At 29.0% G+C, this 25,450-nt stretch overlaps 3 protein-coding genes and 2 long non-coding RNA genes across 5 annotated transcripts; 3 read left to right on the top strand and 2 right to left on the bottom strand.

Annotated features, from left to right (window-relative positions):
* LOC114177782 (RING/U-box superfamily protein) lies at positions 1–3,439 on the top strand. The gene is made up of 5 exons (XM_028063304.2): positions 1–679; positions 1,642–1,791; positions 2,434–2,532; positions 2,615–2,761; positions 3,037–3,439. The coding sequence occupies exons 1-5, from the start codon at positions 77–79 to the stop codon at positions 3,169–3,171; spliced, it is 1,134 nt and encodes a 377-aa protein (XP_027919105.1). The 5' UTR covers positions 1–76; the 3' UTR covers positions 3,172–3,439.
* A 185-nt stretch (positions 3,440–3,624) lies between these two features.
* LOC114177781 (UDP-Glycosyltransferase superfamily protein) lies at positions 3,625–7,991 on the bottom strand. The gene is made up of 4 exons (XM_028063301.2): positions 6,971–7,991; positions 5,568–5,676; positions 5,238–5,373; positions 3,625–4,251 (listed from the first exon to the last, which is right to left on the bottom strand). The coding sequence occupies exons 1-4, from the start codon at positions 7,840–7,842 to the stop codon at positions 4,106–4,108; spliced, it is 1,263 nt and encodes a 420-aa protein (XP_027919102.1). The 5' UTR covers positions 7,843–7,991; the 3' UTR covers positions 3,625–4,105.
* Positions 7,992–10,843: 2,852 nt separating this feature from the next.
* On the top strand, positions 10,844–11,500 carry LOC114175634 (uncharacterized). The gene is made up of 2 exons (XR_003602869.2): positions 10,844–10,944; positions 11,178–11,500. It is a non-coding gene; the product is annotated as an uncharacterized LOC114175634 (long non-coding RNA).
* Positions 11,501–14,689: 3,189 nt separating this feature from the next.
* On the top strand, positions 14,690–15,376 carry LOC146887403 (uncharacterized). Its single transcript, XR_014993442.1, has 2 exons — positions 14,690–14,924; positions 15,053–15,376. It is a non-coding gene; the product is annotated as an uncharacterized LOC146887403 (long non-coding RNA).
* Positions 15,377–22,119: 6,743 nt separating this feature from the next.
* LOC114178111 (Disease resistance-responsive (dirigent-like protein) family protein) lies at positions 22,120–22,942 on the bottom strand. Its single transcript, XM_028063828.2, has one exon. The coding sequence runs from the start codon at positions 22,782–22,784 to the stop codon at positions 22,254–22,256; it is 531 nt and encodes a 176-aa protein (XP_027919629.1). The 5' UTR covers positions 22,785–22,942; the 3' UTR covers positions 22,120–22,253.
* Between the last annotated feature and the right edge of the window lie 2,508 nt (positions 22,943–25,450).

Below are 25,450 nucleotides of genomic sequence, written 5' to 3'. Positions count from 1 at the left end.
TTCAAAACACATTCCTCACACAATCCCTTCAAGTCTCATTCTATTCTCTCTCTCTCTCTCTATCTCTCTCTGAACCATGCCTGTTGTCACAAACAGAACAACAACACCACCTACAGTGGCAGAACACATCAAATGGAGAAGACCCAGAAGCCAATTCAACCATCAACACCACCACCCCATTCCAGAATCAGATCCAAACCCTCAAATCCCTTCCATAATCCAATCAACTAGGGGCAAGTCCACCATATCCTCCCTGCTCCTCTCCACTTTCTCCAACAACACTTCCTCCTCCAATAATGACACCCCCATCATCAATGCCACTGCTCAAAGCAAGAAAAAAAGCAACTTTTCCGCAGCAACCTTCAGAGGGTTGGGGTGCACCGCCGGCGCGTCACAGCAGGTGTCGGTGCCGGCGGTGATTCGCTCCTCCGCCGATTGGCAGGGAAAGAAAACAAGAAAGAAGAAGCACAAGAGAACCACCGGCGGTGGCAAGAACAAGACTTTCCATGGCGGGGTTCTGGAAGGTTCCAATCCTGGGTGTGTGGATTTTCAAGATGTTTGGTGTGGCCCTGGCATTGGGTTCTCAGCAGATACTGCTGCCTCTGTTGATTGTGTTGTGGCCCGGAAGAATGTATCTGCAAGAGGGAAAATTGATGTGGATAAGATTACTCATAGGGAGGTATTCTCATTTCTGCAATGTCTGATCTTTTTTTCCAGTGATTTGGTGCCTAAATCTGTTGAAAACTTTAGCCTTTTCTTTCATCTGCCCCTTCTTGTTGTTGCTCTTCAACTCAGAACAATGGTTGCTTTCTATGAACAACCTGCATTAATGTTTATTTTTCCGTTTTTAACCCCAACAAAATGATCTTTTGCAAGCATTAACAATTCCTTTCTTGATTGGTAATTTCTTTAGATTCTGTTTATCAATCAAATAATAGCAAGAAAGTAGAAAAAAAAAAAAATCTTTGGTTTGTGCATTGATGAACATCTTTCTACCAGCCCTTCGAAACCCCGTGCCACTTTTTTTTGCTATGTTTAAATTCCCATGAAATATACCCAAGAGAAAGTATAAAAAAGTATTTGGTGTATGGGTCTGAAGTCTTTGATCGTTTTCATGTAGGGCTGTTTTTTGTTTTCTTTTTGCAGTGCATGTGATCTCTGATCATCTTATCTACACTTTTATTCCTTCAATATTAAAGCAATTCTTTATAGTACAAACTAACTCATTTAAAGCTTTTAAAAATGATGAAATTATATGAAACTATCCTTTGACCCTTTTATTAATCCATTAATGTTTCTTTCGTTTCATTTTTCATGCGGAGATAACAAGAAATAATGATTATTCGCAACCAACAAAATGGCTTGTTGTTTTTGCAAATAATTATTTTGGTTATAAATAGGTATTGGTACCCTTTGAGAACGCGTGGTGGTTAAGTTACAGATGGAAGAAGGAGGAGTTGTTGATTATTGGATTGGTGTTAAGTGGGAAACAGCGATCCGTAATTTATGCGTTTAGATAGACACGTGAATGATTAGTTGGGATTTTCGTTTGTGTTCTGTTTTGTCATAATTTTTGTTTCACAAAGTCTTGACGTGATTTCGAACTAACGAACATTGCCTCATTATTAAATATATTGGCAGCGATCATCGTATGTGGGAAGGCGCACAGAAACCTTTACTTTTCTGGACACTGATTCTGACATTTTCACGCCACGCTCTGCCTCTGACTCTTATGGAACTGCAACATACTATCGACATGTTAGAGATCCTTCCTCTGATGGTTTTGCTGAGGTTGCCTCTAATATACATATACCCTTTTCCCTATCTTTCTCATCACTAATCATAAGTGCTTGTTTAGTATGATTGAATGTGTTTCATACCAAATATCTGATTTGTTCTTATATAAAAATCGTGATTCATCCTCTCTTTTTCAATAACAGCGTGTTTAAATATGGGATTATTATTCAAATTGTTTGCTCTGTGGATAGTACTTACATGTCCTGGCTGGCTGCAAAGTTATGAACCTGAATTTTGACTTACGTTGAAGTGAATGTGTCATGCTTTTAACTGTAAATAAATAAACTAGTTGTTTTTGTTGCCAAGATTGAAGTTCTCTTGTATTTAATCTGGGGACTTAGAATCTGATGGTATTTTTTGTGTTAGGCTGCACGATCATTTCGAGTACAGTGAGATGGTGAAAAACTGCTGTGTGTTGTGTATTGTAAATGGTGTTATGTTAGTCTCTTTCTCACTCAAATTAAACGATAAATGATTACACTTGCATTTGTGACACTTGTTTTAGTGTGTATCACTCAAATTAAACTATTATTTTATAAAGAATGCACGTATATAAGAGCCTTGTGTTATATCCAATCATGTCTTTGCATAGATTTTTGCTTGTTGCATATCTTGATTTTTGCTTGCAATTTGAAGATAATGATGCTTCAAGGGAGTCTACTAATGGGTGGACAACTAAATTCACATGATCAATTTAGAGACTGGAGACTTGATGTTGATAACATGTCATATGAGGTTAGTTATTTTTCAAGCTATTAATATATTATCTGTAGACATTGTTTTATGTTGATCAATACATGCTGTTTGTGTTTGATAGCAATTGCTTGAGCTTGGTGAGAGAATTGGTCATGTGAACACTGGACTTAAGGAAGATGAGATGGGACGGAACATAAGGAAAGCCAGACTTCAATTTTGGGATGATACATCAAAGCATCAAATAGATAAAGAGTGCAGCATTTGTCAGGTAAGTTTGCCAAATTGAATTAAATTTCTGATTATAGGAGTTTCTGACGTTGTTTTTCTTCTGGGTATTGTATGCAAAATCGATATCTTTTTAAGTTTGTTTAGATGATTGAGTAATGGATTGAATATTTTACTGTTGTCCAATCACAACAAATTGTCATGTATGACAAAGTTGTTTTCTTTTATAATAACCATTTTATTGATCACACCAACAATGATTTGTGATTAGTTGATAACATGAAATTTTTGACATTGAGAGTGTGCATTCTTGTTCAGGAGGAGTATGAAGCAGGTGATGAGCTGGGGAGGCTAAATTGTGAACACAGTTATCACTTTCAGTGTATAAAACAATGGGTTTCACAGAAAAACTTCTGCCCAGTATGTAAGCAGCAAGTTGCAGCACGACATTGAGTGACACACAATCCTACTGTTTTTTTCGGAAAGCATCCATCTATAGATTTGTGTATAGTTTTTCATATCCAATACAAGCAAGAATTTTCATTCTTTGCTGTCATTTATCATTTCATCTTTCAAAACTTAAGCATATCTTATCCTCTGTGAGGAGGCGGCAATTATATGTTATTGAGTAAAGGTTTTTTAATTGGGTTGAGAGTTGAGACCTTTGCATATTAGAGGCAAGAGTGGCCTTGCCTAAATGCACTTTTCTTTTGGTTTTTAATGGAGTTGTGTCTGTTACAAATTAGGATGTTTCTATCTTGAATGTTTGTCCTCAAGTGTGTTTTTTTTTTTTCTTACTTTGTATGAAATAATAGCCATGCATTCTCCACCCCTAAATAACCAAAAGACATTAACATTGTTAGCATGAAAAAGAAAAAAAAAATGCATAGAGGTGAGCCACAAATGTTATGAAAAGATTTGTTTAATTTTCTTCTCAGAGTTTTGAGAACCTTGGAGTGTTGAATGTTACGTTGCATTACATTATTCAGCATCAAGGACAAGGGCATCATGAAAACTCTAACACTTTTCTTAGTGACAAGGATGTCTCCATGTGAACCACCAAAAATAGACCACTCCATGAATCACGGTTCACAAAATCAAATAAATAAAACAAGAAAAAATGGACCACTCCCACATCAGATCACAACCCTGCACGAGCAATTAAAGCCTCCATGCTTGGTCTCTTACTCGCCAAAGTGCCAGTGATGTGTGAGCTCACAAACTTGTTAGCTTTATAAATATCACATTCCTAACACTATGCTATCACGTTGCAAGAACAGTGGAATACTTCTTCTTGGAGTTGGAATTTCCATCGGTGTTATTGGCCCACAAGACAAACTTACAGTTGTAATGTAAGCATGAATTTATTTCAATTTCCATCGCCATGCTAAGATTCTACTCTGTAGCCATCTTTTTTCTTTGTGGTTGATTCATTTACAAGAGATAGAATGTGCTTTGCAATCTCAGCTGAGGCATTGGGGTTTGCAGCTTTCAGAGCCCTCTCGGACATGTCTTCCATCTTCTTCTGGTCCCCTATCATGCATATTTTCAATGCCCAAAATCCAAATCAAGAAATATGGCAAGAGAAAAAAGAAAGAAAGAAAAAGACATGCATTTTGTTTAACTCAAACAGACAAGTTTTGAATTTTGAAAATACAACAAACATGGTGAATTCATACAACAGCAAGCAGTCAAAGTGTTGATCAGTGACAGATTACATTAATGGGAGAATTTCTAATTTCAAAATTAAGGGTGTACTATAGTAGTCATTGCTACCTATAATGCAGATCTGAAAGTGGAGGGAAAAAGGACAGACAACAAAAAATGAAAATACTAGTGCAGCTTTTTAGGTTACTAAAATTTGGAGTAAGAAACAAGGAATGTCAGAAGATTGTTAGGTTTTTCACTTTACAGAAACGGTGAGACAGAAGGTTGGGACTTGGGGGCAAAGAATACTTGAACTTGCTCTGAAAGATAAAAGATGGTAAATTATTATTTACTCTTTGAGACTTTAACCCTTTCCCAAACTTCAAGTTTCAATTCTGGTAGCCAGTTACACTATGTCCAGAGTCTACAATTTAGAAGTTTACGACATAGAGCCATCATTACTTGAAATATAGTTATAGAACAAGAATTTTTCTATGCACAAGTCTCACAAGATTATTACCATTGTATTGTTGTTTTTGGACATTAGTACAAGACTTAAGGAATAAGCTTGTTTATCCTTGACTATGCTCAACACTGAGCAATGTAACAGGTCGTTATTGAAGATACCAACAAATACTACCAGTTTAACCTTTTAATTCTCTTCTGTTTGCACTCCAAACTTGGGGTTGAGATCTTCTATATTAGTAATGTAAATGCATCTTTATCTCTGATTTCCCAAGGATTTACTAAGGGACATGACAGGGATCTGATTTCGTGATTTTTTTTTTTTATTAAAGCTTCATGAAAAATTGTGGAATGATTTTCAAACCTGAAAATTTTCAAGACACATTTTGAAGATGAAGGTTACATACTTAAAATCTTTTCAATTGCAATGGCGAGTGTACTCGAATCTAGCTCATCCTCAGTTATAACAGTCACACCAGCTAAATCTGCCATCAAGGACGCATTTCTGAACTGATTCCCCTCAGAGAAATATGGAGAAGGTATCTGCAAATAATAATTCAACAAAAATGTCATCGTTTTCCTTTGTTATGAGCTGCAGATCCAACTTAAAAGGAAAAGTAGATGCTTTTACACACAATATAATTGTTCAGCACAATGCAGCTGAACTATTATTACATTCATGTTTAAGTAAGAATCGGAATGAATAAAACAAACGAGTAAAAACAAAATTTAACTACCAGGATTGATGGTTTTCCAGTTGCCAATATTTCATAGCAAGTCATTGCACCAGCTCTAGAAACAATCAAGTCTGCTGCTGCATATGCCAAATCCATACATTGCATGAATCTTCATAAAAGGAGATATGTCAGATAAGTTATCACTAAACCAAACCTCAGTTGCAAGTGAGATATAAAAGAATGCAGAAAAAAACAGTGATTACTTTTCATTTGAAAATGATGTCCATGATTACGACTAATTTTAAGTGGTTTTCATTGGTACTTTGTAAAATGTGGATCCTAATAACAGAAATCCTAGATAAAGTATCCATTATATTGAACCGGTCCTACATAAACACGTTAAAACAGAAATCTCATTCATGCCAATTTCAAAAAGCACTATGCACTGAGCAGAGTGGTCTCACGCCAGGAAACGCACTAACGATAATTGATTGGACTTTTTGATCATGAAGTGGGTTTGGGTTTTGTCAAGTATTCAAACAAAGAAACCATTTTCACATCATCAAGTCCAAAAAATAACCTTTCTTCCTGTATTTCCGCAGCTAGAGTGACAACACTTACAATAACAATTCCATGTAAAGATATCACTTTGGAAAAGTTTAATAGCCAATTTTTGCTGAATTGGTATACAATATGTCGATCACGTTCGATATTATCACAATGGAATTGGCTAATCACGATTACTTTCTATCTGCAGAAGATAGTTTTACTCTGCATTGTATTTAACTACTTATTAACTGCAGCTGTTACAATTAAGTCAGTTTGGCAGGAATTGGTCTCTCCTTTCATTTCTTTCTTTGCTCTTGTAGTAATACAATGTTGATCGATCAGTGTGATAGAATATTTTCCGAGTTTGTTTACGAAGGTTAGTAAAGTACTCACTCAGTCTAAAGACCAGTTTTATTGAACTCCAAGATAGATGTGTAATGACAGAAGAATGATAAGTTATGAAACAAATGTACTATATGAGACGATGTAGGTGAAGTAGTGATCGAGACAAAGATGACATAAATTTGGTTAACACAGTAAATTACAACATGGTTGCTAGTCCAAAAAGGATAATCGGGAAAGTTGTTAGATTTCATGATAAATATCTTTAAAGGTTTTATCTTTACTGATTCATGAAACCAGTGGACCTCACTAACAGGTTTATCATACTCCAAGATTGTTGAGAATGTCATCAAAGTGAAAGGAGCAAGTGAGCAATTTGATAAATTCTACCCATATTGCAACTAAACAGGGTCTGTTGCATGATCAGATAATGCTACTATGCTCTATCAGAAGAAAAATAAACTATCCAATGCAATCTAGAATCACAAATCAATCTCCCTTTTGAAAAATAGTTCCATGCAGTAGTCTTACAGAAAAGGCAAACGCAGTTACGAGTTTTGAGAAGCACTCACGGTGTCATATACAAGCGTGGATGACTCTTGACAAGGCTATCCATTTCATCGAAGGCTTCAACCCCAGTTTGCCATATAATACACAAACCACTATCCCGTCTCAGCATCTGATAGTACAAATTCAGCATCGCAATGTTAACTGAATTGGCGCCATAGGAGCCAGCAAGCACCAACAAAACCCTGCCTCCACAATCCAAACCCGGAAAAAAATGACAGGTGGCGGTTTCCTTGGAGACAAGATTCCTGATAGAGAACCTAACGGGGTTGCCACACACGAAACACTTGTTCCTGGGAAAACTGTCGAGGGTGGAGTTGAAAGCAACGAATATGGCGTCGGCGAGGGGGGAGAGGAGCGTGTTGGAGAAGCCAGGGACGGAGTTGGGCTCGTGGATGACAACGTCGGTGCCTCGGAGCTTGGCGGCGAGGCAGGCGGGGAAAGAGACGTAGCCGCCGGTGCTGACGAGCACGTGGGGTTGGAAGCCTCGGAGGTGGCTGAGGCATTGGAGAAGAGAGTTGAAGAAACGGTGAGGGAAGAAGAAAGGGTTGGTGTCGGGTGGTGCGGGGACAGAGGCGAAGTCGTAGCCTGAGGAGGAGATTGCGGCGCTTTCCACGCTGTTGGGGGTGCCGAGGAAGAGAAACTGGCACGTGGGGTTCAGGGATTTGAGCTCCTCCGCGATTGCCACCGCCGGGTAGATGTTGCTGCCGGTGCCGCCGCCGGCGAAGGCCACGCGGAGAGGGTGGTTGGAGGGTGGTGATGAAGAGTGGCATGAGATAGAAAGCCTTGTGCGGTGGAGTGATGGTGGTGTTTGGAATTGGAAGCTGCGAGAGGGTGTGGAGAAGAAGGAGAAGGAAACAGTGGTGGTGGCAGCCATTGACGCATGTGCTTGATCAAGTTGAAGATGGCACTACCTCCATTCTACTAGGAAACTTTCAACTACCTTTTTTTTTTAAGAAAAGGTTTCAACTACCTTGTCATTATTTACATGGTTGTAGTCTAAGTTCTTACATTTCTGTATCATTATGGAGTAAAGAATAGAATAGTATAATTATGACTTATAAGGTGTAGCACTATAATTAGAATATTGTTACATTTTTTATAATTAGGAAAACGTTATTTTCTCTAAACAATAATATAATATTGAATTAAAAAATAAATTAAATTATTGGTTATAAATTAATAAAATTAGTTATAAGGTAGTGGTATAACATTATAAGGCTTAGCAATCACATGGGTTGGGGACGAAACTAATATTAGTTACATGTTTAGGAAGATGTTGTAGTTATGCTTTCTGTCATATATAAACTAATTAAAAGGAATTGTCGGTGCATAAAATTATTTTAATTTTAAAGTATGATTCAAACCAATATTAGCATTAAAAATATAAATTAATTTATGAAAAATTATACTTTGACTTTTATTTTTTAATTTTTTGACATGATGATTTAGTATGGATCATTGATTCTTTCGAAATAAAAAATAGTGGTACATTAATTAATGATTCACATTAAGTCATGACATCGAGTGAAGGATGGGAGTTATATAATAAATATAATTTCTTTAATAATAACTTTAAATGTAAATAAAAATATAAATATAAATAAATTTCAAAACAATTTTTTAATTAACATTTTTCACTGATAATTTTATTTTAGTTACTTGATTTAAGAGACCACCTAAAAAAACACTACCTATCAATATAAACGTTTTCTTGATTAAATTAGAATAAAAAGTTAAAAGATAATTTTTTAAAAATTGATATAAAATATAAATTATATATAACAAAGATATATTATTAAAAAAATTATTTTGACAACTTTATCAAATAAGGATCTTGAAAACTTTATTTTAAAAATATAGTAATAATTTAATACAAAAATAAAAAATCACTATAATAGTAATAAATTTTTGAAATAATTATTTTTATAATACGTGTTCCAACTATAGGAATATCTAGTAATGCATATTTAATAAAAATATTTATTTTTATTCCTGAGGGGCAAATCATCATGGGATAGTGCTTTTACTTTCAAAATTTCCAAATTCTGATTATTATAATAGAAATGTATACAAATTAAAATAGATAGAATTTTATTTTTTTATAAAGCACGCAGCTTAATATTATTAAATAGGAAAATAAATTAAATATAAAAAGTAATAAAACTATTAATATATTTTTTTAATTTTTATTTTCATTTCTTTTAAGTTATTTATTGTCTGTGTTCGTTTTTGACTCTTTGGTATATTTTCTGTAACTTCTGAAAAAACAAAAGTTGAATACATATTCATTATTTTTATTATTCTACTTTCATTTTTCATTTGTTCAGTTTGATTTTTGAAGATAAAAGGTAATTTTTTTATCTATTTAGTAGTGAATTTTACTTTTATAGTACAATATTATTATTATTTTTATCCCATATTTGTATACTATATTTTCTATTATACAAAAAAATGGTAAGAGTTATATTTTTTTTATAATCCATTTTCAATTCTGATTATTTACTTTTAAATCTTCAATCTTTTTAGATTAAGTATATTACAAAAGAATAAAATAGTAAATTTATTTTTTAAAAGTAATAAGAGAAAATTTATACAAAAAGATATAAAGAAAATAAATTCAATTTCTTCATTTAAAATATAGTATTAATAATCCAATTATTTAGTCATTAAAATTCAAATGAATAATGAGCGAAAAGTTTTATAATAATTATTTGAAATGTGATGAAAATAAAAGAAAGAAGCAAAATTTCAAAACTAAGTGATTTTCTTTTGTTTGTATTAATAATAATAATAATTATTAAATAAATAAATTTTAAATATATTATTTTGTTTGATTTAACATAGTCAATTCATTCATCAGTGCGTGATGCACGGGGTGGTGGTGGGATACTATATCGAAAACAACGTTAAAATAAACAAACTTTTTTTATTTTTTATTGTGTGTGTAGAAGACTGTAAACACTATTATTTGAGAATAAATTATGTAAAATCAAATTACTATTTGATAAATAATAAATCTTAAAGGGTGAAGGCCTAAACTTAACCTGACGTTTTACTTTAATTAAATACGAATAAAAGAATAATGTAAGAATAACATTTTTTTGAGATATCAAGTCATTGTTGAACAGATAAAGTAATTCCCAGTATTCTTAAATATAACATAATTTATTTACCTTTTTAATATTTTAATGATTTAATTAAGTTTAAACTTTATTTTTGATTCTGTATTTTCGATTGAATTTTATTCAATTTTATTGAGTACCGAAAAAAAATATATTTTTAATTGAATGTTTTTTGCTTGATTGGATAATGTAATTATTATATTATCGTTCATTTTACTTATTTGTCTACATGTTTTAAAAATGTGAAATTTTATAACTAATTTAAAAGTATGATATGATAATTAATTCTACTGAATTTTTTTTTATGTTAAACACTAATTTAATAAATAAAACTAATTTTAAGTAAATAAATAAACATGAAATAAGTTTTAATAAACTAAACCCTAAACCCATTATTCAGAACTCAATTCATATATAATGCTGCCAAAGGTTTCACACTTCATCCATGTCGTCCTCACAAGTCAAAGTCACAAACATTAAACAACACTGCATTCGTCACCTTTCATTGACTAAATTACCATTTCAATTCATGTACACATATTTCTAATATTTTATCAACATTTTAAGGAAAATTAAAAATTAATTGTAAATGATGATGTATTTTAAATATAAATATAAATATTCAAAAGATGAAGAAATTGTCCACTTAGCAATTATTTGTTTATTTCAAGAGTGAGATGAAAAATTTTCTAACTTGCAAACAGGGCTATAAATATGGATGTTCCCACCATTGGCCTTTACATTGCCTTTGAAGATGAATCTCTTTCTCTTCTTCTTCTTCTTTCATACCCTAATTGTGCTTCTTTTAATTTTATCATTTTCACTACTCATGTTGTCCACTCAAGTTAGTGCAGGTTTGTATTCATTTTTCATTTTTATAAACCATGCATGTTAATCCAGTTCATCTTTAATAACTAATGAACCAAGTGTTCGTGTTGACTATAATTTTTCATTGATTTTCTCGAAGTTTGACTTTGTTAAATGTTTAATTCTTAGAGATGCTTTAAATGTCTGAGATCATATATAACCACAAGTTCAAAATATTTGAGGTTTGAATGTAATTTTTCTTTGTTTTTGTCAAAGTCAGATATTTCAAGAAAGCTTGGGGAACTATCACTCGCACCTCCTCCACCTTGTCCAAACACAGGACACATCCCTTGTTAGAAAAAAAAAGTTTAATTACTCGGATAGTACCCACTTTAGTAGGAATGTGCCAATTTAATTGGTATCTGTGAAAAAAAAAAGTATCAATTACGTTCCTAACTTTCAAAAATGTCTCAAGTGGGTATCATTCGAGTAATTAACCTAAAAAATATTATTACATTATTTGAAATTGCTATGGTTATTACATTATGATATATACATATAAAATTCAGTATTATAAATATAAATATTTTTTTTTATGTGAAATTACTCTGTTTCAATGTGTTTTGCAAGGTGAGATTGTAAAAATTATGGTCTAAACAGGACTAGCCAAGTCAATTTGGTTGAATTGCGAAGCAATACATACTATTAGGGATGGCAACGGGGCGGGGCGGGTACGGGTATCATGATCCCATCCTCATCCCCATAATAAAAATTCATCCCCATCCCCATCCCCAAACCCAACGGGTATACAACTTTTGACTCATCCCCATCTCCACCGGGTAACGGGTATTTTCTTATACCCATACACATACCCATTTTTTTATTGTTCCATATATCAATTAAATATTTTTTATAAAAAAAATTTAAAAATCACACCAACGGAATCATGATACTATCAAAATATTTAATATTAAAATAACATACTCTTTTTGATTTTCATGATGTCAAATATTAAGAAAAATATTATAATAGTATAAATCTCAAATTAAAGTATCAAATAACAACTAAATAAAATTCAAATAATTATATAAAAGCTAAAAAATTACACATTACTAAAATTTTATGATAACCAAAATATTTATTAATTTTACAAATGATCAGTGGTTTCATTTGCATTCGATCCACCTACACATAGAAAAAAAATGAAAAATTAGATATGATATAATAATTGAAATTGAAAATTTTAATTACTAGAATATAATGTACCTTCTTCATCAGATTCATTATCATAAAGGAGTAAAGATAATTAAATGTGTGACCCAAATTTGAGAATATCCATTTGAACATAACATAACGGAAAAAAAAATGTATAATTAAGATTATGATAAAAGAAAAAGTACCTTGAAGATCTGCTTAAACCTTAAAGAACAAGCCAAACAATTAAAAGAAGAGAGTAAAAAAGTGTATAACCAAAGTAACAAAAAGAAGAGCTACAAAATAAGAGTCAAACATTTTCATGAAAATAAATAAATAAATAAAGATAATCAAATGTGTAACCTAAAAATTATTTCATAGAATGAAATTGAGGAACACCTATTTGAACATAACCATGTACAGAGAGTAAAAATTATGTAATAAGAAGAAGAAAAATTACTTTCAAAATTAAATCTTGAAAAACAAACCAGACAATTGAGAGAGTAAACAAAGTGTATAACAAAAAATAAAGAGAATGAGAAATATGTTATATATATATATATATATATATTATATTATATTATATTATATTATATATTATATGTGTGGATATCTTATGTTTATATATATATATATAATTATTTATATATATTATATTATATTATATATTATATTATTATTACTATGTATATATATTATATGTGTGGATATCTTATGTTTATATATATATATATATATATATATATTTATAGATATATATTTATTTTAAGTATATATTATATTATATTATATAATAATATAAATATAATAATATATATTATATTATTATGTATATATATTATATGTATATGCGTAGATATTTTATGCTTTTATATATATATATATATATATATATATATATATATATATTTCTTTTAAATTTTTATAAATTTGTAATGTTATAAATTTGTTTATAAAAGATCTCACTAGTTAAATGATTAATTTGTTTTATACGTATATATTATATATATTATATTATATTATTATGTATATATATTATATGTATATTATATTATATTATATTATATTATATTATATTACATGTATATGTGTAAATATATATATATATATATATATATATAAAAGTATATTTTATTTATATGTATATATACTATATTATATTATATTATATTATATTATATTTTATGTGTAAATATATTATTTATTTATATATATTTTTTAGATTATTTAATAAATTATAAATAGTTTAGTAATTTAAGCGGGGACGGGTATTTGGGCGGGTATATATATATCCCCATCCCCATCCCCATCCCCAGTTGAAAATTTCGGGTATTACCCATACCCATACCCAGTCAAAGCGGGAATTCCCCGTCAAAACGGGGACGGGTTCGGGTGATACCCACGGACACGGGTTTATTTGCCATCTCTACATACTATACGAATAACTTTTTGGTTCAAACATATCGAATCTAGTTGACTTGGTGATGATATTTATTTTTATATTTTTCTATTAAAATTAATATAGATTAAAAAGGCGTTAATTTGATACGATGGGTTAACATATTTATAAGTCCCAAAAAATGACATAAAATCCAGCCCATTTAATTTTTATCTCCAATTTAAGGGATTCAACAAAAAAAGAAAAAGAAAAATCGTTTTCAACATGAAATAATGATAATAAGGTGTTGTCAGTTGTTAGTTTTAATTCCAAACACGTTGAAGGCTTAAATTTCTTGAAAATGAATCCTAATACATTAAATAATTAAATTTACGACAAAAAGGGTTATATCATCAACTGTAATTTAGAAATTGCGAAGTTCCACTATCAGGCGGTTAACGTTTTCTCATGTTCGAAATAGATACACGATAGAGTGTTTTTCCCGTAATGATATTTTGATTTTTTTTAATTTATTACAACAATCACTTTTAAATTCTTATATCATATTACTAATAAAAAATCAAATAAAAAATAAAAAATCAAATTAATAAAAGTGATTAAAATATCATTATTATTTTTTAATTTAACTATTACTAGAAATTCTCATATTACATGTGATTTTTCTTACATATTTGTTAAATAATGTATAAAAAAAAAATTCTGTCATTTTTTCTAAAAATTTTAATTGGTAGGTAATTTTTGCATGGGTAATCATTTTCTACAAATTTAAGTATTTTCTATTAAATTTATTGCGAAAATTGTTTTATACAAAATATTTTGTAAGAAAACTGGTAGCAATTTCTTGTATTTTTTTTTCACAATAAAATTTTTAAATATTTTTTACAAAAAATTTTCAAAACAAAATTGACAGGAAATATGAGTTTTTTCAGTAGTAAACAACGAAATTTGTTTTTCTTGCATTTGAACGAATTACTTTTTAAAATAAAAGAAAAAATTCTTCCGAGATAAAAGTAGTATTTAATTTAAATATATCTTTCTTTTTTATTTTTTAAAACGTTTTCCAGAAACAAAATTATAGTAAGTGGGTTTGAACGTAGATATAAAACATATATAGTTGACAAGAAAATAAATTGGATTGAATGATGAGTTTTTACACGAGTTTTCCACCTCTAACTTTAGTAAACGATAGCCACGCGTTTTCGTAGTTCCTGTGAAATTCAAACCTTTCCTACGAAATTAAGAAGATGTGGAATTGTCCAACAAATAAAAAGAAGATGGTGTTCATATTTTTGTGGTTATAAATATGTGTGAGCATGAATCATTTTCTATATATCTGGGTTTTAAAGACAAAGATGGGTCTGCATTCCTTCTTCTGCTACCTTCTCCTTCTTCTTGCTCTAATAGCATCCTTTTCCTCCACTCAAGTTATCGCAGGTTTGTCTTCATTCCTCTTTTTCATATCATAGTGAAAACCTTAAAATGCAACATGATGATTAATACAAAAACTACGTACTCCTAAATCACTACAACTTTTTCTTCTTCTTTGTTGTTGTTGTGAACAGAGTTGGAGATCAAGAGGAAGCTTGCTCCACCACCACCTCCCAGGACCTCTTCTAATCCCCATTCCGGCAATAATTAGAAAATAAAATTTATATTTTATTGATATACTTTTAAATCATACCAATGAACGAACGGATTGATGTTTGTATATTGTATATGTATACATTCGTGTAATGCGTATGATTAAATTCGTCTAATTAGTATATGGATATACTCGTATAAAGTGTATTGATAGACTCGTGTAATATGTACTGTAAGTCTCATTTAATCAATGGACAAATTCGTCTACTGTGAATTAATAAACTCGTCTAATGTGTGTGTACAAACTTTGTCTAATGTATATTATTAAACTCGTAGTATATATATATATATATATATATATATATATATATAGTATTTGTTGCTAGACTCATTTAATCAGTATATAGACAAAGTCATCTAATCAATGTATGTTTAGACTCTTTTAATGTATTTTACAAGACTCATATAATGAGTGAATGAATATACTCGTCTAATGTGTATTAATAAACTTATATATTAATTTGTGTATGAAAAAACTTGTGTAATGTATACTATCATACTTGTCTTATCAATGTATGCATAACTTGTCTAGCTAGACACTTTTAATCAATTTATTGACAAAAATCGTCTAATGAGTACTCCTCTAGTGATTGTATGGACAAACTTATCTAATATGTATTGCAAGACTTGTTTAATTAGTGCATCGACAAACTCATTTAATATTTATTGTTATAGTTGTCTAATCAGTATATTTTTAGACTCGTCTAATCAACATATAAAATGACTCACCTAGTATTTTTTTTATACTCATTATTAGTTTATGAATAAAGTCATCTAATATGTATTGTTAGATTCATTTAGTGTTTTATGCTATAATTGTCTAATTAATACCTGAATAGACTCATCTGATATATATTGAAAAACTCATAATGTTTTTTTGTTATACTCGTTCAGTGTGTGTTGCTAGACTCGTCTAATCATATATATTTAATGTATATTACTAAATTCATCTAATTACAATATATATATATATATATATATATATATATATATATATATATTAGTGATATATATTTTTTTTAAATAGTTTTTTAGTTTTTATCTTTCGTTGCGGTAGATTTTGAAGTTTAAAATAGTAAAAGATAAATTAAAGAATATAAAACAAAATTTATAATATTAAGAAGCATGATTTATCTTATTACAAATATATATTTTAAACTTTTGAAAAATAAATATTAAGTATTGCAATTTATTTTGTTACAATATAACTGTTTAAAACCATATACAAAGTTTTATGCACATATGATTAATACTAATTTTTTATTAAATAAATCAGTTAAATTTTTACATACTAAAATTATAAAGAATATTCAATGATAAGTATATTTATATTGTAATTTCATATACAAATTATAAATATAATTTTTGATTGACAATTTTATGTAAGACAAAATTATTGCATGACAATTTTTTTATATGTGAGTTTAAATAGTTTATTATCAATAAATAAATATATATATATATATATATATATATATATATATATTATTCTTTGAAATAAAAATAAAATATATTTTTTTAATTAATGTATATGTGGAATGACTTGTCTAATGTTTGTTGTTATATTCATCTAATTAGTTATGAACAAACTAATCCAATATGTATTACGAGATGATTTGTTTTAATTGATATGTGGACAAACTTATCAAATGTATATTGTTAAATTTATCTAATGTGGATTGTTAGGCTCTTAGAATGTTTTCTGTTATACTTCTTTAGTAAATTTACAAATTAAAAAATTATTACTTACTAAAATAGTGACTATGAATAAAATATTATAATTGGTATTTAAATTTGTCTCTAAAATTTAGCTCTAAAATTTAGCTATCAAAGTTTTAACTACTAAAAAAATTAGTTTATAAATGAGTCACTAAACATTAACTATCAAGATTTTGGCTACCAAAGTAATTAGTTTCTAATAATTAGTGACAAATTTAGTTATCAATTATAATTTTTATTTATAATAGTGACTATTTGAGTGACTGATAATTTTTTGTTTTGTATATTAGTATCTATATTGATCATTATAGTGAGTAACACTTTTTTGTCACTAAAATTGGTTATTATCTAAGATTTTTCTTGTAGGGCATGTTTGGGTAAGATATTTTATAATTTTTATATTTATCTCATCTCAAATTAAATATATTAAATTTATATTTATATCTCATCTCAAATTATTTTATATTCTAAATATTTTATTTAAATAAGGTAATTTAAATTTATTTTTTTATTTGATAAGTATTTTAATTATTTTTAAATGTAAACAGTTATTTAAATATAAAAAAATGTTAATAATTCAAAACTAACTATATTAATAATAATATTTTATAGTAAATATTAATTGATATTAGTTTTTAGTCAAAGTTTGTCAAGTTCATCTTAAATGATATTGACTAAATTTTTTCTTTATTAATGTTTGTTAATATTATTTTTGAGTTGATGTTGACGATAATTTTAGGTTGACATGAATCAAGTTTACTTTTGATATACTGTTAATTATGATTTTTTTCCAACTTCTTTTATCAATAGTAGGTTGGAAGTTTTTCCAAATTGACATTGATAAAAGAAAACCATAATTAATATTGGCTACAATTTTTTTCTAATCAATATTAAAAAAATAAATTCAAACAAACTATTGATAAAGAAATGGTAAAAAGTCAACATAATCTTGATAAAAGTTAATTAAAAAATCTAATTAATATTTATCTAAAAGTAGGTTCTCAAAAATTAACCGTGAGCACACTAATTAATAAAGAGAGAAAAATAATATTAATCTATACAAACAAAAATAAAATCCTAACAATTAAAAACTCCTATCAACTTAATAATAATAATAATAATAATAACTCAGTCAACATTAAAAGAAAGTAATAGTCATTCTAATAATATTTCCGTTTTAGTCCATTGATAAGGTTCCAATTAAAATTAAGTTAAAAAAGTAAAAGTAAAAAACGAATTCAAAGATATAAAATATTTTAAAACTCGTATTTATTAGCCAAAATTTAAAATAATTCAATTTAAATAATTAAATTACTCATGAAATTATAAAATTTGAATTTCTTAAACATTAATATATGAAAATCTATAAAAATGTAATTTTTTTAAAAAATATCTCATCCAAATATACTAAGTAGGTAGTCAAAATAAATGTTAAAAAAATTAGAAAATTATAAAACATGACCTTTCTTTTTCCTTTTAGTTTCAAGTCTCCTATATGGACGTTTTAAAGTGGCAAATAAATGTTAAGACAGTGAGCGCAAATGTTGATGTTTCTACTTATAAATATTTCAGAGCATGCATCGTTTTCAAATCTGGCTTTTAAACATGGCTCTGCATTCTTTCTTCTACCTCCTCATTCTTCTTGCTTTAATCATATCCTTTTCCTTCACTCAAGTCACTGCAGGTTAGTCTTCATTCCTTATTTTCATAGTATTTCTGTTATTACAATTTGTATCAGAAGTAAAACATAATGTTTAAGAAATATTGTTGGGATAATTTTTTTTTTAATAATGACTCTGATACTATGATAGGAATGTAGTTTAAGTTTAACTCAACCCCACAAAATCGACTTGTAAAATGATGTTTGCATTCTAGTTATATATTATGAAATTGTCTTATTTTTAGTTGATGTGAAACTTCTAATAATTTGTATAATCATAATAAGTGTAAAAACCTTAAAATATTAATTTTTTGATATATTCAATAATTTTATATCATTTAGGATAAATTTAGAGTGATTTCTTGATACCAAATATTTTTCTGCAGACAAATTCCAACAAAAATTTCACAAAATATATTTTTTTTTTGTGACAGAGTTGGAGATTAAAAGGAAGCTTGGGAAATTACCAAGGCCACCTCCACCTCCCAGTGCAGCTCCTGGTCCTGGCACCTTTTACAATTCCCCGGGAAGTTTGGGATGACTTCTTCAAACCACAACATCGATTTTGGTAAATAATTAAGGATTATATTTCATTTATATATTATAATAATTTATATACGATTTAAACTTAATGGAACTTAAGTTTTTATTTATTTTTTTATTTTTTCAGTATTTTAGTCACTCGTTCATCATTATTCATATTTTATCATTTTCACTGATGTTTAGTGCAGCTTTGTATTCATTTTACATTTTCATAAACCATGCATGTTAATCCAATTGATCTTTAATTTTTCATCGATTTTCTCGAAGTTTGATTTTGCTGAATGTTTATTAAGGACAACACAAGTACAAAATAGTTGTGGATTGAATGCAATTTTACGTTGTTTTTGGACAGAGTCAGATGTTTCAAGGATGCTTGGGAAATTACTACTCACACCTCCTCCACCTTGTCCAAATGTAGGGGACATCCTTGTTAGGATAAAAAAAAAACAAACTTTTTTGGTTCTTTGGAATTGCTATGGTTGCATTATAATACAACTACAATTCAGTATTATCAATTGATATAACCAGTTTTTTTTTTTCTTTTTCATGTGAAATTATGTTGTTTGAAACGTGGATTTAGCAATTTACTCATTCAATTAAAGTGACTCTATTTAAAGAGGTAAAAATGAATTGCAACCATGAACCATTGTAGCACACTTGAATCTCATTGGATGAAAAAAAACTAAACAATTATTAATAACAGGTTATTAATAAAATAATATTATTCATTCTTATATTTTTTTAATTTAATAAATAAACTTGTTTTCGTCAGATTTGGATAGAGTATTTTCGAAATGAAACGACCGAGATCTTTAATATATTTCTTTTCTTCAACTCTTTGAAATATTTTTTGATGAAAAACTACAAAAAGAATTATGTTCAAAGCCCACCTATCTTAAGATGTGATCCTTTAACTAACAATGTTATGTTAATCCAATTCGTATATGGAGAGAATTTTTTGCAGGTTTAATGATGAAAGTTGATTTAAAAAATATGTAGTTGAGGACAAAATAAATTAGATTGAATTGATATTTTTCACACGAGTTTTCCCACCTCTACTTTTATTAAACGGTGGCTTCGGTAATTATGCAGTGACAGACATAGCCACGCGTTTTCTCGTGGTTCCGTTAAATTCAAACCCAACAAAGATTTATTGTGGAATATCAACGCTAAAGATGTATCTCAATAATTTAGTATAAATTAGGTCTGTTTATATATTATATTTTATGTGTGATATTAGGTCTAATTTCATTAGGATCCGGATCGGTAAAATCCAGTCTTATGTATTGTAATGTTAAGACCGAAGGGGTTATGTGATTGATATTTCCCTAAATTTCTTCATTTCCTTGATTTTTTTATCTTAACTGTTTCTTTTTTTCTCTTGATACCCATGTCCTTAACACAATTATCAGAACATTTAAAATTTTGGAAGTCGACTAATGATAAAACTAATTGATAATAGATCAATTCGATTTGGTTAAGTTAGGTTTAAAATCTATTTTTTAAAATAGTAACAGAGTCATGGATTAACGCATATTCTAACAAGAGTGACCTGCTATCAGATCATCAATTAATGTCTATTCATATGTTTGAGATATATATGCATTAATGTGAGAAATATGTTAAAAGTCTCACATTAAATAATAATAAAATTTATTTACAACATATAAGTGAGTGAAAACATCATCTTATATACTAATTTTTTAGAATTAAATTAGATTAAAAGTTCACTCCGAAAAAAAAAAATTTAAAATTTAATTGTATAACTTTGATTAAGATAAAAGTACCTTCCCAATTCATTCTAATTCATTTTTTATTTTTTTATTAGAAATATATTATTGTCTATTGTTTATTTTTCTTTTTTAGTTATGAATACTTGTATTGATACAATGATACCAATATTAAGTTTAATAAAGGAAAAATATTTTTTGACTACTAAATTTTGACAACTTTTTTTTACAACTTTAGGTGACATCTTCTAAGTGGTTTTTATTTTTTCATTTTTTCATTTTTAATATTCAAAAACCACTTTAAAGATGACGTCTTATGTTATGAGATAAAGTTATCAAAATTTAGTAATTAAAATATTATTTTTCTTAATAAAGATGATGTAGACTGCATGGTGTGAAAAGGAAAACCGTATGTATGAACAGATAAATTTACAAATTTATTGACTTGATTATTTGGAAGTGTGACTAATAAAGTCTTTATGAGCAATAAAATCGAAATCTCCCAGTTATACCAAGTCTCCCTCTCTCTCCCTCATAAGTCCAATTGTTCTTAAATGCAAAACAAAAGAAATTACACGCTACTCTTGTAAGTCATCCAATACTATCGTATTGAAATGGGTGGATGAAAGATGATGTTCATATTTTTGTGGTTATAAATATATGTGTGAGCATGGATCATTTTCTATATATTTGGGTTTTAAAGACAAAGATGGGTATGCATTCCGTCTTCTACTACATTCTCATTCTTCTTGCTCTAATAGCATCCTTTTCCTCCACTCAAGTTATCGCAGGTTTGTCTTCATTCCTCTTTAGTGTTGTGTTTTGATGAAAGTGAAAACCTTAAAATCCAACATGATGATTAATACAAAAACTACGTACTCCTAAATCACTAAAACTTTTTCTTCTTTGTTGTTGTTGTGAACAGAATTTGAGATTAAGAGGAAGCTTGGACCCCTACCAGTTCCACCACCACCTCCAAAGTTTGCTCGTGGTCCCGCTAGCGGTTGCACCGGCTGCATCGAGAATGGGAATTAAAGAAATATAAATTCTATATATATATATATATATATATATATATATATATATCTTATTAATGTATCATAATTTAATCTTATTTTTAAGTGAATTATAAGTGAAATATTCAGTAACTTTTATTTCAACTCTCTGTTACAAAAATTCGGTCCAGCAATTAGATCGTTAACGTTTTTTTCACGTTTGAACTAAAAAATAATAAAAGATTTTTGGAAATATTATAATTTATAAATAAGTGATTGTTTTAGATATTTATCGTGATTTCAATTTCATAAATGCTTTCACAATCCTTCACAACCTAAGATAAGAAAGTTAAGCACAAGGTTTGCAATTAAAATTAAGAAAGGGGAGAAAGTAACGATGGGTTTGATAGTTTAAGTTTGTTGGAAGAAAAAGGAATGAGCAGAATGAAAGCAAGCGTGCGTGCGTGCATCATGATCATGTTGGTAATGAGTTGGGGGAACGGTTTGGGAATTGAAGCTGAAGTTTGAGATGGTAAGTGGCAGCAGCTTCATCGGTTCTGGTAAAAACCGCAACACCACGAGCAAAAGCAAAAGAACCGGTTCCTCCGATGACCTTGAACCGTTGTTTGTCTTCATGAGCCTGCACGCTGAGGCTCCCCTTATGATGTGGGGTGTCAAAGCTCAGATACATCACATCGAATAACGATCGCTGAAACATGTCGCCGAGAATCACAAACCCCTGTGCTCTTCCAACCACACGTGAACTCTTCTCTGGTCCCTCTGTCAGCACACGCGGAAAGATCAAAGCCCCACCATCTTCCCTAGGTACGAGGTGAGTGTTTAAGGTTGATGATATCTGAGGCTGTTGGATGTAGAATGATAGATCCAACCATGATCTTGCATGATGGGTCTTGTTGTGGGACGTCACAGGTGATAGCACGGCCAAAACAATAACTGCTAACGTTGCTAGGGAAATCGCAACGCAGAATATGATTCGTGCTGACATTTTGCTCCTTCTTGTGCTGAGATTAAATGGCTACTCCGTTTTTAAGTTCAACTATCCTTATGGTTGAAAAGCAAAGATAATGTTCTTGGCAACCTAACCCATTTTTTCATTTGGTACCTAACCCAATATGAAAAATACTTCATGCTTGTCCTTTTGCTTCCTGGTCTTGCATGGGGAATGTCAAGTTAGAAGTTAGAAGTGAGTTTTTATGTCCAACTTAATCCCACAAAACTGGCTTGTAAGGTGAGGATTGCACCTACTTATATTTATGAATTGATCTTATCTCTAGTCAATGTTGTGGGGTTTCCAACACACCTCTCATGCTGAAATATATTTATCTCGTGCGTAGAACAAGATATTAGTAGATGATCCGTTAACGGTCCAATATCGGATGGAACAAAATGTTCAAGAAAGTTCGCTAGGATAAGTTCTAACTTGGCTCTGATACCGTGTTAGAAGTGAGTTTTTAAGACTAACTCAACCCACAAAACCAATTTGTAAAGTGAAGATTGCACCCATTTATATATTGTGAATTAACTTTATCTTTAATCGATATTGTGTAACTTCCAACATTAAGTTTCCAATTTGTTAGAAAGAAAACATAGTTTTCAACCTTAACCTAAGGATTGTCCATCAAATTGGAGTAGCACTACAACTAGCAAACTGTTTGCATTTCTTAATTATTTTGCTTATGTTTGGTGGAACAAACACATATTTGTTACGTGGTTCTTACAAAACAATACTTTGAAGTTGTTATTTTCTGAAAACAGATCCAAGACTCTAGTTTCTCTGCAAAAATACACAACTTTGTTCATGGTGGTTATACTTCGTTCTACAAGCTCATCAAACTCGGCATCGACTACCATTTTATAGAGTAATATTTTGAGTTGTATTTTTGTCAGGATATAATGTTAAGATTTTGAATACATTTCTAACAACATTTAAACTTTTTGGTCTAATGATAGATTAGGAAAAACCAATTTTTAGATAAAGTTTACTAAATGATTATTTTGAAGATCATGCACTACACGATTATTTACAAGTTTTTGATATATATTCTAAACCATTAAAAGCCGTCACAAAGATTTAGAATGGTCACATATATACTATTTAAAATACTTTTTTAGTTTTCAAAATTTCAATTATTAATTATATTTTAATAATTTCATAATTTCATAATTAAATTATATATCATTTAATTTTTTAAAAGTGATGACAATAATACTAATAATTAAACTTTTATTTAACTTAAGCATGACCATTATTTTACATTACGACACACAACAATATACCGTGTGTGGCTTGCATAATAGACTGTGAGTTTGTTCCCTGTTTCAGCGGAAGTATACAATCCTACCATTTTCAAAAAGCATGTTAGTGGTGATCGAAGGGTCACAAATTTTCGAAAGATATGTTTTTATAACATATTAAGATGTATAATTGATGTCTAATTTGCTGTGTTTTTGATAAAGTTTGATATTTATACTTTAAAAATAATAAATATATTTCTTTTAATATAAGTGGTTTATTTTATTTTTTTAATTTTTAAAAAAGTTTCAAAATCATAATTAAATTATTTATATCGTTTTGAAAATTTTTAACTTAAATGTTATTTTAGAATACCTTCTAATAAATAAAAATAATAATATTATGAATTTAAATGAATTATATTCATTTATTTATAAAATTTGTTAACTAAAATATATCAAAAATAAGAAATTAAAATTATATTTAACTATTTTTTTTAATAATAATTTGGAAAGCAAATAGTCTCTTTCTAAAGTAAAATTTATACTTTTCTTTTATACTATGTAAATTGAGGTGTTTTTCAAAAAATATGATTGTTTTGAACTTGTAACTGTAAAATAGAATTAATTAAAAAAATTTATTTAAAAATTAAAGTGAAGTCGTGAGGATTTATGACAATATTTAGACTGAAATTATCATGTGTGAGATTGATTTCCTCTTTATTTTTTAAAAAAAAATCATCATGACTCTTATCAATTTTTGTATTTAAAAGAAAAAATACAGAATTGAAGTTGTCATAAATCCTGATAAGTTCAGTTTTCTTATATATAAAAATCGGTAAGAGTCGAGTCCTAACAATTTTACTTTTTCAAACAAAAAAAAGAAAAAAAAATAGATCACTCTATCCTATTTTACAAAAGAAAAAAATTCAAGTGGAACTATTTTACAACTATGGATTCAAAAGATTCATGTTTTACAAAAGAAGCGTAAATTGACCTTATTGCAGTGGAAGTAAAAAGAGAAGGAGATGTGAGTTTTAGGAAGGAGTGATGCAGTCAAAGTTTATGCAAAGAAGTGAAAGCAGAAAGCAAAAAGCATATCTCTTTCTTGCTGAAAATGGAACCATATTCTACCTGGCATTGAATGCAATGAAAGATGATGATTTGGCATCAATTCCCTTATCTCTCTGTTCTACTATACTTACAATAAAATTTATACTTATTCACTTCCCACCTTCTTCCACTGCATATGCATATGTTCTGTTATCTGTTCTACTTACTTTCATTTCGTGCTCTCAACGCTACTTCCCCTTTTCAATTATTCTTTTTCAAAGATACCATTACCAACCATAATTCTCCAACCCAAAAAGGGAAAATCAAAAAGGTTACAATGCCACACAACACGTGTCAACATTCTAT

This window comes from Vigna unguiculata, chromosome 3, assembly GCF_037176805.1.
Source record: "Vigna unguiculata cultivar grain cowpea cultivar isolate G323 ecotype 2 chromosome 3, ASM3717680v1, whole genome shotgun sequence".
NCBI lineage: Eukaryota > Viridiplantae > Streptophyta > Magnoliopsida > Fabales > Fabaceae > Vigna > Vigna unguiculata.
The sequence above is the reverse complement of the archived record's forward strand: the minus strand, read 5'-3'. Positions and strand labels throughout refer to the sequence as shown.